We start from the raw sequence: 15,105 nt of genomic DNA, 5'->3' as shown, positions 1-15,105 counted from the left end.
TTTAGTGCCCATCCCTAGTTGCCCTTGAACTAAGTGACTTGGTCGGCCATCTCAGTTGAGAGTCAAAGACATGTCGGCCAGACCGGGTAAGGATGACAGATTTCCTTCCCGAAAGGACATTTGTGAACCCGATAGGTTTTTCCAACAATGGTTTCATGGTCATCAGTAGATTCTTAATTCCAGATTTTTTCCTTATTGAATTCAAATTCCACCATCTGCCGTGGTGGGATTTAAACTCAGGTCCCGAGAACATGAGCTGAGTTTCTGGATTAATAGTCAAGCGATGATACCACTAGGCCATGCCTCATATCTGGAGCGAAATATCTTATGTTCGCCCTAATGCCAAAATTGAAAAATGTTGGGGTCTAGACTAACTTCATAATATACCTTGGAGTTTCTGATCTGGTCCCTAACACTTGGAATTATTTGATCATTTCTGAGGGTTAGTTTCAGTCAGGAATATCTATTTTAACAATTAGAGATGTCTTTTTTTTCTATATTTTCCCCTACCTATTTCCTCTGCCATTGCTCTATTGAAAATGGTGACCTCCTGCTGCGTACAATTCCAAAAGTGTCAGTTTCCTTCTCGTACCTCGTCGAATTGGTCATTATTTTCATCTGATATCTTACAGCAAGCAAGCAATTTACTGGGATGAGTGAACCTGATCATTTTCCTATTCAATTCCCATGTGCATTAATATTCCAACAATCAAAAGCTAAATATTTGAAGATTTTCCCAAACTTTGCCCAGAACCCCGTAGGAAGTTAAATCATCCGCTACCATGACCCAACTAAGCACAGCCCAGAGATTAGAATTGAGAACTTTTCTGTACGGTAACGCATTGGATAAGATCACCAAGGCACTGAGAAATTGCTTAAATACCCAATGAAACTTGTCAAATAAATAACAAGTACATTTGTGTAACACTATTTGCCTTTAACCTTTGCATTCATTCCTATAATTTTTCCATTCCCTTAAGAAAATTCCTTTCTGTGTGAGAAGATAAAAATATGGGGAGAAATGTTTTTTACGTCAAGTGGAATCTCTTAGGAGATTAAACATCATTTTAATGTTTTGACATAAACTGATGGTAATCACATGTTTACTGATACTTTGTTATACAATGTTCTCCAAAATTCTTCAAAAGTGAGTATTTGTGAGCTACAATACACAATCCTATTATTCACAGGGTCAGGGAATGAACAGTTACCAAAGGATCAAACATTCAGAAGCATGGGTCAGCACATGCATTGTATTCAGTTTCCCAGGCCTTCCAATTGAGAGTGCTGATCCACTGCACATTCCACAGACAGAGCAAATAATTCACTGTACGGTCAGTCTCAGCTATGTCATCACAGTGAAATACAGAACAGACACCTCCTGACAAAATCCAAAGCTGTTATCTAGGATAGGGTCTGCTACCAACTTCTTACAGGAATGTTTGCAATCGCACTGACAGATATCTATGGAACAAGTTGTCCATTACACTCTCTCAGCTCAAGTAGACAAGTGTGTAACATCAGACAATTTAGAAGTATCAGGGTTGAATCTTAAATCAAAAAAAAATCCTGGATTATCACAATTTACCCTAATGGTCATATGCATGCAGAGAAACAAATATGGAAATAATAACAAAAGCCTCAATCTCCTTCTTGTTAAAATGTGGTATTACCAGAAACAGACAGTGTTCAGTTGTCAAATTAACTTGCAACTAATGACATGATGCAGATTGAGTGCTGTGTAGATTCTTTAGAGCAGTTATTAGGAGCAATGTATGTGAGATGTTTTTGTGAGATTTTTATTCGTCTCTAGTGTAAAGTGTAGAAAGTATGTATCAACAGAGACCGCTTCTCACTGCTATTTAAACGCATCTGTAGATGTCTTAAATTTAATTAATCTGCTCTTAAGATGTTTTTTAAATGTCAGCCTGGCAGAAAGGACTGAAGGAGGAATGTAAATGCTGAAGTTTGAGATTTATTTACTAGGGAGTATGACCCCCATCAAAACATTATGATGTTTGACACTTGTTTTCATGCACATTAGCACTTTGGAGTCCATTATAATCCAGAGTGAAATCTCAATGTAATTATTTATATTAAGTAAAATGCAGCACCCTACCAACTTCACTCATCAGTATTGGCTAATAAACATATTCAATATAGACACGAGGGAACATCCACCTTATTTTAAAATTGCAGGTGCAATCAGTCTTCAAGAAAATAAATCTTCACATAAAACAGGTGGGCATAGGACGTTAACAAGCGGTTTGAAAAAGTATATGCGACATGTCTGTAATGTCCGCAGTTTTCCTTTCTTGCCACCTGCATTCCCCTCCAACTTATTTTCCCCAAATTGTTTGAATTACTCATATCTAACACCAAAGCTATCTGAGGGTTTGATTAATTTAACGGTTAAATCTTTTCTAATTTATTAATAACCACATACATGTGGTTCCATTACACTGATTTGCTATCCTGTAGAATTCTTCGAAAAAACAAAACAATGGAATGAAGAAACTAAACAGTGTCTGTGAAAAATAGCTGTATTTACAGTATACAGGATACAAAATACCCAAACATTACCACTATAGTCATGATCTAGGTTCTTATGCTTTTAAGAGATTCTGAAGATGTTTCCAAGGTCAGTGCTGACCCATTTCCACTGCTCAACCTACATTTTTTAAATTGGTTTCAATGCTCATGCATTCTTCATACACTTGAAGTATTTGTTAGAAAACAGTAATTACTGCAAGCATTTTGTAGCTTCATCAAGGATCTCATAGATGGGGTTCTGAGGTGTCATTTGGGTAAATTAGAAAGCGCTTTTTGCAAGATAACCTTTACATGCTGAAACCTGGGAATGTGTCGACATGATGATATTTTAAAAGTCATTTTTTTATCTTGCCAATTTTCTCCACCTCCCTCCCTTCTGAAGCTGACTCTGTGCTAGAGTAAGGTGTCAAAGATGTCACTGACATCTAATACATAGTTCAAGCAGCTATTGTACTTCCGTGCGAGTTGATGGGCACTATCGGCAGTCAAGCAACTGAGGGGAGAGAGAAGCCAAGTTTTTGAGCTTGATTTTCCTCCTTGAGGCGGGTAGTGGGATTCAGGGAAATTTCAGGCTTAGCCTGCCTCAGGAGGGTGTGCCTGCAAGGACAAGATTTTCATTCCTGGGGGGACAGGGCCAGGCTGCAGTGAAGTCAGAGATTTAGAGGTAAAAGTACAAAGGCAGTCACAGTGGCTACTAGGTCCTGAGGCGCGCTGTTCAAAAGGCCTACCTCACTTTGTCCCAGCCTATAATTTTTTTAAATACTTTTCCAATTCAATCAAATCAAATCCAATTCAGAGTCTCAACAAGTTGAGACATTTCAGATCCAGGCTGACAAGACAGGGCGAGCAACCAAACCACCCTGTCCTGGGCCTGATCTACATGAGCCAAGCTGATTGGAGAAGGGGGAGGTTCCTCCTCCAAGACTTGAGCTCATTTGCATCTTAGCCAAAAGGCCGAGATGCCGCTTTTAAAAATTGCTTCATATGAAACATATGAAGCTTCAGTGTAACCTAATGACCTCGACCAAGTGTGGCCGACCATGGGCTGCCGTCCATACACTTGATCTTAGCCAAAAGGCCGACAAGTCCCAGCCTATAATAAAAATAGAAAGGCCCTCTAGCCCTCACCCTCACACATTCCCTAAGCTCTATCCCTGCCACCTCATGCTCTCCATCCACCCTCATACCATCAATGCCAAGCAATGGCACTTCCATGCCACTCATCCACTATACACTGTATAGAACCAGTGGACTGGATAACAACAATAGTATGTGGTAAAGCTTTAAAAAAATCATTAATTAATAACTTTCCACTTTCTTAAAGACCTTTTATTGATTCTTTTCAAGGGACGTGGGTATTGCTGGCTGGGCCAGCATTTTTCTTTCCCATCCCTATTAGCCTTGAGAAGATGAAGGTGAGCCACCTTTGTGAACTGGTGCAGTCCATATGATGTAGGTGCACACACAGTGCTATTAGGGAGGGAGATCCAGGATTTTGACCCAGCAATATTTTAGCAATGGTGATATATTTCCAGTCAGGATACTTGGAGGAGATACTTGGTGGTGATGTTCCCATGTATCTGCTGCACTTGTCCTTCTGGGTGGTAGAGGTCACAGGTTTTGACATCTCATCTGTCTGGTGCTGCTGCTGGCGTGCTCGCTCTCCTGCACACTTCGGACCCGATTTTACCATTGTGTCACGCCCGTTTCCGGGCGTGAAAATGTGGTAAAGTCGGGCGTGAGGCCATTAACGCGATCCGCGCCCGTGTCCGTGCAGATCCCCACTTTACTAAGGCCCGAAAATGGCCACGATCCGATTCGTGTCCGAATGGGCGCAATAGCGATTTAAATGCATTTGCATACATTTAAATTGAATTAATGAACTGCCCGCCCAACTTTATCAGCATTTCCCCCTTTACCATCGCGTTCGCTCGTCCAGATTCGGCATGAAACAGACCTGCTTGGCAAAGGTCTATTTCGGGTGCTCCAGCTGCTGAAGAAGTAAGTTCAGCGCTCCCAATGGCTCTCTGACTCACATCGGTGGTGGGGGGAGGGGGGAGAGAGGAGGGAAGCGGGTCAGATCATTCTCTGGTCGGGGGGGGGAGGGGGGGGAAGGAAGAGGCGGGTCAGATGTATCTCTGGTGGATGGGGGGGAGGGAGGCCAGATCGTTGTCTGGTGGGGGGGTGAGGCAGAGAGAGGCCAGATTGTTGTCTGGTTTGGCGGGGGGAGGAGATGGGTCAGATGTATCTCTGGTTGGGATGGGGGGGGGGGGGGCAGAGGGAGGCCAGATCGTTGTCTGATGGTGGGGGGAGGGAGGAGGGAGGCCAGATTGTTGTCTGGTGGAAGGGGGAGGCCTGAACTTTCTCTGGTGGGGTGGGGTGGGACTTAATTCATAGAAATCATAGAAACCCCACAGTGCAGAAAGAGGCCATTTGGCCCATCGAGTCTGCACCGACCACAATCCCACCCAGGCCCCACCCCCACATATTTACCTGCTAATCCCTCTAACCTACACATCTCAGGACACTAAGAGGCAATTTTAGCATGGCCAATCAACCTAACCCGCACATCTTTGGTTTTAATTCTATCCCATCACATTTCTAATTCTGATCATTCTTGTTATAAATGCTTCTTCGATTATATTTCACTTGCCATGAATGTTGTTTTTGTTCCCCTACACCAGCAATCTCAGTAGAAATTATCTTATTATCATTTTCCAAATTATCTTCTAAACTTGGAAATGCAGCTCTTAGACTTTACTGCAAGTTGGCTGTTGCTAAACACAATTCCAAAGGTTGTTGAATCAAGCAACGGTTATTTGTACACGCACTTACATGTTTCATTACACAACTTCAATAAAGGCCTGGATATGTACCTCAGTGGATTTTGCAAGTACAGGCAGCAGAGAGTTGGGATTCCACTGCTACAATAGGGCTCATGCACATAATTAGTGAAACTGTCAAAGTGCTCGGCTGTGAGTATGTGGAATATACTAGGAGGGAGGCCAGATGGATCTCTGGTGGGGGGCGGGGGGTCCGCTGCCCTCTGCGGGCGATTGGTGGGGGCGGAAAGGGGGCAGAGGGTCGTGATCGGTCTCGGTAGCGGGGGGCGGGGGGGGGGGGGGGGGGGGTGGTGGTGGTGGTGGTGGTTGGATAAGGGGGAAAGTTATGCTGTGGGGGTGCGGGTGATGTCTGTGGGGGCCATCGATTCTGCTTTTCGCTCCCGGGCTGTTTTATCCACTTTTTACGGACCGGAAGCGGTGTGACAGCGGCACGATTTTCAAATTTTTTCCCTCACTGCGCATGCCCAGTTCAGAGCTCCGATCGTTTCGGGCGTGCTAAGCCCCGCCCACAGCGCGATTCAGACCCGCAATTTTTTTTCAGGCTAAGTGCGTATGGGGGCGCCTGAAAGCAGATTTCCAAGTCGGATCTGAATTGTGCCCAGAATCAGCACTTAGAATGAAAGTGGTAAAATCGGGCCCTTCATTGAATCAGGGTTCATGCTCCAACTTGATGGTAATGGTAGAGTGGGGGATATGCCTGGCAATGTAGCAGTGCCACACAATACAATGAACAGTATCCTCAATGTGAAGCTGGAACGGCATCTCCATTGGGATTGTGCAGTGATTATTCCTATCACTATTGTCATAGACAGATGCAACAGATTGGTGAGGACAAGGTCAAGAAGGATTTCCCACTCACGTGCTGCAGACCCAGCATCCTTTAGGACTCAGACAGCTCTATCATAGAACATAGAACATAGAACATTACAGCGCAGAACAGGCCCTTCGGCCCACGATGTAGCACCGACCAGTTAAAAAAAAAACTGTGACCCTCCAACCTAAACCAATTTCTTTTCGTCCATGAACCTATCTACGGATCTCTTAAACGCCCCCAAACTAGGCGCATTTACTACTGATGCTGGCAGGGCATTCCAATCCCTCACCACCCTCTGGGTAAAGAACCTACCCCTGACATCGGTTCTATAACTACCCCCCCTCAATTTAAAGCCATGCCCCCTCGTGCTGGATTTCTCCATCAGAGGAAAAAGGCTATCACTATCCACCCTATCTAAACCTCTAATCATCTTATATGTTTCAATAAGATCCCCTCTTAGCCGCCGCCTTTCCAGCGAAAACAATCCCAAATCCCTCAGCCTCTCCTCATAGGATCTCCCCTCCATACCAGGCAACATCCTGGTAAACCTCCTCTGCACCCTCTCCAAAGCCTCCACATCCTTCCTGTAATGTGGGGACCAGAACTGCACACAGTACTCCAAGTGCGGCCGCACCAGAGTTGTGTACAGTTGCAACATAACGCTACGACTCCTAAATTCAATCCCCCTACCAATAAACGCCAAGACACCATATGCCTTCTTAACAACCTTATCTACTTGATTCCCAACTTTCAGGGATCTATGCACACATACACCTAGATCCCTCTGCTCCTCCACACTATTCAAAGTCCTCCCGTTAGCCCTATACTCAACACATCTGTTATTCCTACCAAAGTGAATTACCTCACACTTCTCCGCATTAAACTCCATCCGCCACCTCTCGGCCCAACTTTGCAACCTGTCTAAGTCTTCCTGCAAACTACGACACCCTTCCTCACTGTCTACCACACCACCGACTTTGGTGTCATCAGCAAATTTGCTAATCCACCCAACTATACCCTCATCCAGATCATTAATAAATATTACAAACAGCAGTGGCCCCAAAACAGATCCCTGAGGTACACCACTTGTAACCGCACTCCATGATGAATATTTACTATCAACCACCACCCTCTGTTTCCTATCCGCTAGCCAATTCCTGATCCAATTTCCTAGATCACCCCCAATCCCATACATCTGCATTTTCTGCAGAAGCCTACCATGGTGAACCTTATCAAACGCCTTACTAAAATCCATATATACCACGTCCACTGCCTTGCCCCCATCCACCTCCTTGGTCACTTTCTCAAAAAACTCAATAAGGTTAGTAAGGCACGACCTACCTGCCACAAAACCATGCTGACTATCACCTATCAATTCATTACTCTCCAAATAACTATAAATCCTATCCCTTATAATTTTTTCCAACATCTTGCCGACAACAGAAGTGAGACTCACCGGTCTATAATTCCCGGGGAAGTCTCTGTTCCCCTTCTTAAACAATGGGACAACATTCGCTAACCTCCAATCTTCTGGTACTATACCAGAGGCCAACGACGACCTGAAGATCAGAGCCAGAGGCTCTGCAATCACTTCTCTTGCCTCCCAGAGAATCCTTGGATAAATCCCATCCGGACCAGGGGATTTATCTATTTTCAGACCCTCCAGAATATCCTGCACATCCTCCTTATCAACTGTAATACTGTCTATTCTACTCCCTTGCAACCCAGTGTCCTCCTCAGCTATATTCATGTCCCCTTGCGTGAACACCGAAGAGAAATATTGGTTCAATGCTTCACCAATCTCCTCCGGTTCCACACATAACTTCCCTCTGCCATCTATAACTGGCCCTAAACTTGCCCTAACCAACCTTCTGTTCTTGACATACCTATAGAACGCCTTAGGATTCTCTTTAACCCTATCCGCCAAAGTCTTCTCATGTCCCCTTTTAGCCCTTCTAAGCTCGCTCTTCAACTCCCTCTTAGCCAATCTAAAGCTTTCTAGTGCACTACCCGAGTGCTCACGTCTCATCCGAACATAAGCCTCCTTTTTCTTTTTAACCAACAAAGAAACTTTTTTGGTGCACCACGGTTCAGTAGTGGGGCTACCAAGCCACTCTTCATGATGGACGCTGAAGGCATGGAGCAGTACTAATTCATCAGCTGAGTGGGGCAGGGATGGTAATGAGCAGGAGGTTTCCTTATTTGACCCGATGCCATGGGGTCCAGAGTCAATTTTGAGAACTCCCCCAGAGCAATTCCCTCTCTACTGTAAACCACTGTGTAACTACAATCGACATTGGTTTCATGGCTCCCATTACTGAGGCTAGCTTTATATTCCAGATTTATTAACAGAATTTAAATTCTATAGTTGGATTTGAACCTGGGGTCAGGAATCTCGGGAAAATCCAGCCCAACATGTTTCAGGTCGTGACCTAATGAAACGACATGACCTGAAACATTCACTCTGTTTATCTCTCCTTAGCAAATCTTGCTCAACAAAGAACTTTTTATTTTAAAAAGAGCCTTGCACCTCTGTGACATGTAGCATCAAAACATTAAGAGATAACATTAATTCATACACATGCATGTGTGCACATGAGAGATAAACTCAGCTAGACGACTGGGTATTTCCAGCATTTTCTGTTTGTAATTCAACTGACGGGATTATTGCAGTGAAACCTGGTGATATCTTCACTAGACATTTAAACGTGCTGAATTTGAGCCTTGGTTGCAATTCAGGAGCAGGAAATGCTTATTTTTCTCTTCTTTAACTTGGGAATACTGTAGCCAATTGTATTCTGCCTTCTCAGCTGAGCTGGCTGAGATCAGCTCATTGTGTACGTACCAAAGGTTGGACCGCAGTATTTCTTGGTCAGAATTTCTCAGCAAATCTTGCTCAACAAAGAACTTTTTATTTTAAAAAGAGCCTTGCACCTCAGTGACATGTAGATTAACATTAAGAGATAACATTAATTCATACACATGCATGTGTGCACTAACAGTAAAGAACTTTGTAATGCACTTGCAAACAGTTCTAAATTTGACTGCTCAACCTGGAATAAAGCCTACTGGGCATTGTCCAGTTTCCAAGGTCTCCACCATTTCTCCCATTTCCAATCTGTTGCCCTGGTTACAAATGCATCTTAGCACATAATTGGAGACTAGCTGAGGTGTCGTATACTTCAACAGCAATATTTTTTGCAATTAAAAAATAATCCATGCTGTACAGTTCTACTTACTGTTGCATATTTGACCAGGTCATGTTACACAAATAATGCCATTCCTGACTATTTGGGATTTAGTTTTGATTTATATTAAAAATTTACCATAGGCAATTCTGACTTGATTCTATTCAACCTAAGAATACCCATTTTCAAAAACAAAATCCAATCGCAATGGTAGACAAAGCTCAAAGGCACTGGATGAAGAACGTGCACTATAGGCAGAAAAAAGGAAATGGGGGGGAAATCACCCAGGCCACTCTCTCATTAATGACACAGAATACAGAAGTGGGAATCTACTTAGCCCATTTGTCGTGAAAAAAGAAATGGCACCACCCCTGAACAATATCCAATTATTTTGGATTGATCCACCATCTCCAACTGGACAATGCCTAGTAGGCTTTATTCCAGGTTGAGCAGTCAAATTTAGAACAGTTTGCAATTAAACAACCTGAAACATGTTGGGTTGGATTTTCCCACGATTCCCGACCCCAGGTTCAAATCCAACCATGGCAGCTGATGGAATTTAAATTCAGTTAATAAATCTGGAGTATAAAGCTAGTCTCGGTAGCTATGAAACCAATGTCGATTGTCATGACACAGTGGTTTACAGTAGAGAGGGAGTTGCCCTGGAAGTTCTCAAAATTGACTCTGGACCCCATGAAATCTGAGCCCATGGCGTCGGGTCAAATAAGGAAGCCTCCTGCTTATTACCTCCCCTGCCCCCACTCAGCTGATGAATTAGTACTGCTCCATGCCTTCAGCATCCATCATGAAGAGTGGCTTGGTAGCACCACTACTGATAGAGCTGTCTGAGTCCTAAAGGATGCTGGGTCTGCAGCACGTGAGTGGGAAATCCTTCTTGACCTTGTCCTCACCAATCTAACTGCCGCAGATGCATCTGTCTATGACAGTATTGATAGGAATAATCACTGCACAATCCCTATGGAGATGCTGTTCCAGCTTCACATTGAGGATACCCTCCATTGTGTTGTGTGGCACTGCCACGTTGCTGGACATATCCCCCACTCTACCATTACCATCAAGTTGGAGCATGAACCCTGATTCAAGGAAGTGTGCAGGAGAGCACGCCAGCAGCAGCACCAGGCAAATGAGATGTGAAAACCTGTGACCTCTACTGCCTAGAAGGACAAGTACAGCAGATACATAGGAACATCACCACCAAGTTCTCCTCCAAGAAATCAAATCAAATCAAAAATTTTAAGAAATAAATTAAGCCTTACCATGCATGAGACACAAAATCTTACTTTTTTGAAGATATAAATATTGGGCTGGTTTTTATGCTTCCCTGCCAGCTGGTTTGAAGGAGGGGAACATGTAAAATCCAGTGGTATCCTTTTCACTGCCTATACTTCCCACATATTGTGAGAAACCCAGCAGCTGTAGCTGTGTTGGTTGATGCCCAGCAAGGGAGGCATAATCTCTTTATGGCCCTCTCGGTCCCATTTTAGGTCCCTCACAAGGCTCCAATGTTAAATTGAGGGCAACCATATCAACCACCTTTCATGAGAGCATGGGTTAGAGGCACAGGTGGACATTGTGACATTTCATGGAAAAGGGGCAGTCTGAGGTTCAATTGAAACCTCACTAGTTTTCCTCTTATATTTGCATGATAGAAGGACCCGCAGTACTAAGGAAAGGGGGACAGGGAAGAGTGCCAGATGCTGTAATTTGTCTTTAAGTCGTTACGTCTATAATCTGCATATATCATTAAAAAACAAAGAAAATTACAGCACAGGAACAGGCCCTTCAGCCCTCCAAGCCAGCACCTACCATGCTGCCCATCTGAACTAAAACACCCTACCTTTCCAGGGACCATATCCCTCTATTCCCATCCTATTCGTGTATTTGTCAAGACGCCCCTTAAAAATCACTATCATATCTGTTTCCAATACCTCCCCCGGCAGCGAGTTCCAGGCACCCACCACCCTCTGTATAAAAAAACTGGTCTTGTACATCTCCTTTAAACCTTACCCCTCAACTCTTAAACCAATGCCCCCTAGTAATTGACTCTTCCACCCTGGAAAAAAGCTTATGACTATCCACTCTGTCCATGCTCCTCATAATCTTGTAGACTTCTATCAGCTCGCCCCTCAACCTCCAACGTTCCAGTGAGAACAAACCAAGTTTCTACAACCTCTCCTCATAGCTAATGTCCTCCATTCCAGGCAACATCCTGGTAAATCTTTTCTGTGCCCTCTCCAAAGCCTCCACATCCTTCTGGTAGTGTGGCGACCAGAATTGAACACTATATGACAAGTACGGCCAAGTTCTATAAAGCTGCAACATGACTTGCCAATTTTTAAACTCCATGCCCCAACTGATGAAGGCAAACATGCCATATGCCTTCTTGACTATCTTCTGCACCTACGTTGCCACTTTCAATGACCTGTGTGCCTGTATACCCAGATCCCTCTCCCTATCAATACTCTTAAGGGTTCTGCCATTTACTGTATATTTCCCATCTGTACTAGACCTTCCAAAATGCATTACCTCACATTTGTCCGGATTAAACTCCATCTGCCATGATATGATGTAATCTGTCAAATGACACAGTTGTTGAAAGATGTACTGGTGATATGATCCTAGACGAGACACCCAAGGTTTAGTAAGATTAGGTTAGGACCCAATACAGGCAAAACTGTAGTCAAACACACCACGCTGCACACCAAATAGCAAATGTGACCAAGACAGAGTCCATGGATTTCTCAACAACCCCCTGGATGTGAATAAATACTGTTGGTCAACCAATCTCATTGAAACTCTATCACTTTCACGAGCGATTCCAGTCTTCACCTTCGAAGATCTTGCCTTGGAATTCTCTCCAAAAGTTGCACCAACTCAGGCCTCAACAAAGGGTTTCAATCCTGCCTCCTGAGACTTCATTCCCCTTGATCTCCCCATAACCTTGATCCCATTCGCCCCCAATCTTAGAACAGGCTATTGAGCGGCAAGAGGATATTATTATTATCTAGTTACTATTATAATGATTTATTGGTCTGCCTGAATGATGAATAAGACCTGGAGAAAGAAAAGGAAAAGATATTTAACCTACCAGAGATGGGTCAAAGAAGCAAGCCTTAGTACTGGGTCAATAATAAGAGCTGCATTCTCTCCCATCAATGTGCAGCATTTTAAAAGAGATGAGAAAATATCCAGAGCAGATGGCAAATTCAGATTTCCCTGGTTCACATAATTCACCTACATGAGCACTATTCATTTTAGTTTTGTCCGTGTGCAAAGTGGAAGCTGGGATATTGGGTAGAGATCAGGTAAAATACCACAAAATTGGCTCCTTACTGATATCAATGCAAAGCTAATCTAGGTAGTAAATGCACAAAAAGGAAGATGGATATTGTGCAAATGCAGTTCAAAATTTTGCAATTTAATGGACGTGTGGAATGCAGCTCTGTTGCTGTTAATATACGATTATCTATGTTTTGATATGGTTATTTCCCACATATCCTAACATTCTGGTCACATTCAGTCTGAATAATTGACAACACTGAATTTAATTTTTCCAAAAAAACAAAAGTAGTTCTGCAGCCTTGCCTCACTGAAGGTGTTAACTCATTATTTGGGTATAATCCCACACTCATCAGGCACCACTCAGTACTTTGCTTAAGTAACTATTATTATATGAACCTTGATGATAAGTGCAGTGAGAGGTTTTCAACCATATTATTCCCATAGCCGTGCCTGATCACATCTTCGCCAGTCAGTTATCTATATGTGCAGAAGTTATTGAGAGAATATATGGGCAAGAACTCTAACTATTTTCCCCTTCCAAACCCCCATCCACAGAGCTTTTCTGTTTGTTCATCTGCTCCTGGAAAGGCCACTAGAAAGCACATAAAAACAGGTCAGCAGCAACTCTCTGATTTTCCCTCACTGTTCCTCACTTGTGTACCAGGGTGGAAGCAAATATGCCATTCTGCACAAGCATGATGGGCTGAATGGCCTCCTTCTGTGCTATATGATTCTAGTCTACAGAACTGACGTCCCAAAGACTTTACCATAACGCTGCATTGGAACTATGAAGATTTAATATTCCTCACAATAGTCTCAGAATAACTAATAACAGTTATTAACAGTTTTCAGTTGATGTTAGTTACATCAAGCCTGAAAACAACAAATATCAGCACCTTTTGAATAAAGTCAAGAGATAAACCTACTCTGTAGTTGGTAAAGGTTCTTCCAAGAAGTATGGATCCTGTAGAGCTTGCTCCGAAGTGATCCTTTTCGTTGGATCCATAGTCAGGAGTTTTTGTAGCTGAAATAAAAATCAGGTAAGCATTAGTAATGAGGTCTGTGCAACACCAGAATAGGATTTCACATGCTAGCACAGAAAAGGTGAAATTTAAAGCAATTATGTTCAAGGCTCAAAATAATGGTTTTGTATGAGGGGGGATCTTATGGAGACTTATAAGATAATGCGGGGGCTGGATAGGGTGGAGGCGGAGAGATTCTTTCCACTTAGTAAGGAAGTTAAAACTAGAGGACACAGCCTCAAAATAAAGGGGGGTCGGTTTAAGACAGAGTTGAGGAGGAACTTCTTCTCCCAGAGGGTGGTGAATCTCTGGAATTCTCTGCCCACTGAGCTGGTGGAGGCTACCTCGCTGAATATGTTTAAAGCGCGGATGGATGGATTCCTGATCGGTAAGGGAATTAAGGGTTATGGGGATCAGGCGGGTAGGTGGTACTGATCCACGTCAGATCAGCCATGATCTTATTGAATGGCGGGGCAGGCTCGAGGGGCTAGATGGCCTACTCCTGCTCCTATTTCTTATGTTCTTATGTTCTATTAATCAAGAGGATACAGATTTTCGGTTGCTAAATTGGGCTAAACTGTTTCTAAAGATTAGGAACTCAACCAAAACACTTGTACTCGATTAACTAAACCTTTGTTAAACTGTGCCTATTTAGTTCTTGTACACAGCAACCTATCCAAGAGAAGTTCATGAAGGCCACCACCAGCTTCTTTGGACATCAGAAATTGGGAAATATATGCATCCTTGTAAGTGCTGCTCATTAAAATGTGACAAGTCTTGTGATTTCTAAACAGGGATTCCCGAAACTCTAACAGGTCAATGAGAAAAATCATTGGGGTACACAAGGTAAGGCAGATTTCTGTCCCCTTGCTGTCATATTTCTTTGTTTGTTATTTTACAGCCATATATTAATAAGAAGAAACATTTTCGGCAAATAATAGCCGTTTTTCTTTTGGCAGATAAGACTGCCATTTGAAAGTTAGGAGCCAATGTACTGTCAACAAGATCCTGCTAGTTCCAGTATGGGCCTTATTTAAATAAATGTGTACATACAAGAACAGCTGTGTTTGTCACCAGCACTGTTTTGATAATTGTAGTATTTTTCTTCACTGAAAAGCTACAAAAGCCTGCATGCCATATTTTATGATTCATGTTTGCTTCCAGTGGAGTGGAACTTCGACATGTAACCGCTTATCGCTTAAGTGAGCTACAGCTAGAACTGTATAATAATTGTGCTGGGAAACCGGATTACATGCACCAATTCTAAATCATCAATTATCATAACTAATGTAACATCCAGGTTGAAACAAAGTGGAAGTTGAACGATGGGGGAGCAAAATACTGCTTATGCTGGAAATATTGAAAGGAAAATGGTGAAAGCA

At 43.0% G+C, this 15,105-nt stretch overlaps 1 protein-coding gene across 8 annotated transcripts in view; it reads right to left on the bottom strand.

Moving 5' to 3' along the window:
• Positions 1–15,105, bottom strand: part of cdk19 (cyclin dependent kinase 19) — a 329,688-nt gene that overhangs the window by 175,815 nt on the left and 138,768 nt on the right. For all 8 annotated transcript variants that reach the window (XR_013497746.1, XR_013497744.1, XR_013497747.1 and 5 more), the window contains one exon: positions 13,628–13,725. Coding sequence is in view for 4 of the 8 variants with exons in the window: in XM_078212346.1 (XP_078068472.1) it covers positions 13,628–13,725 (98 nt within the window). In the remaining 4 variants the exon portion in view is untranslated. The remainder of the gene's footprint in view (positions 1–13,627; positions 13,726–15,105) is intronic.

The sequence above is a fragment of the Mustelus asterias genome, chromosome 5 (assembly GCF_964213995.1).
Source record: "Mustelus asterias chromosome 5, sMusAst1.hap1.1, whole genome shotgun sequence".
In the NCBI taxonomy this organism is placed as follows: Eukaryota; Metazoa; Chordata; class Chondrichthyes; order Carcharhiniformes; family Triakidae; genus Mustelus; species Mustelus asterias.
This window is presented reverse-complemented; position numbering and strand designations above follow the sequence as displayed.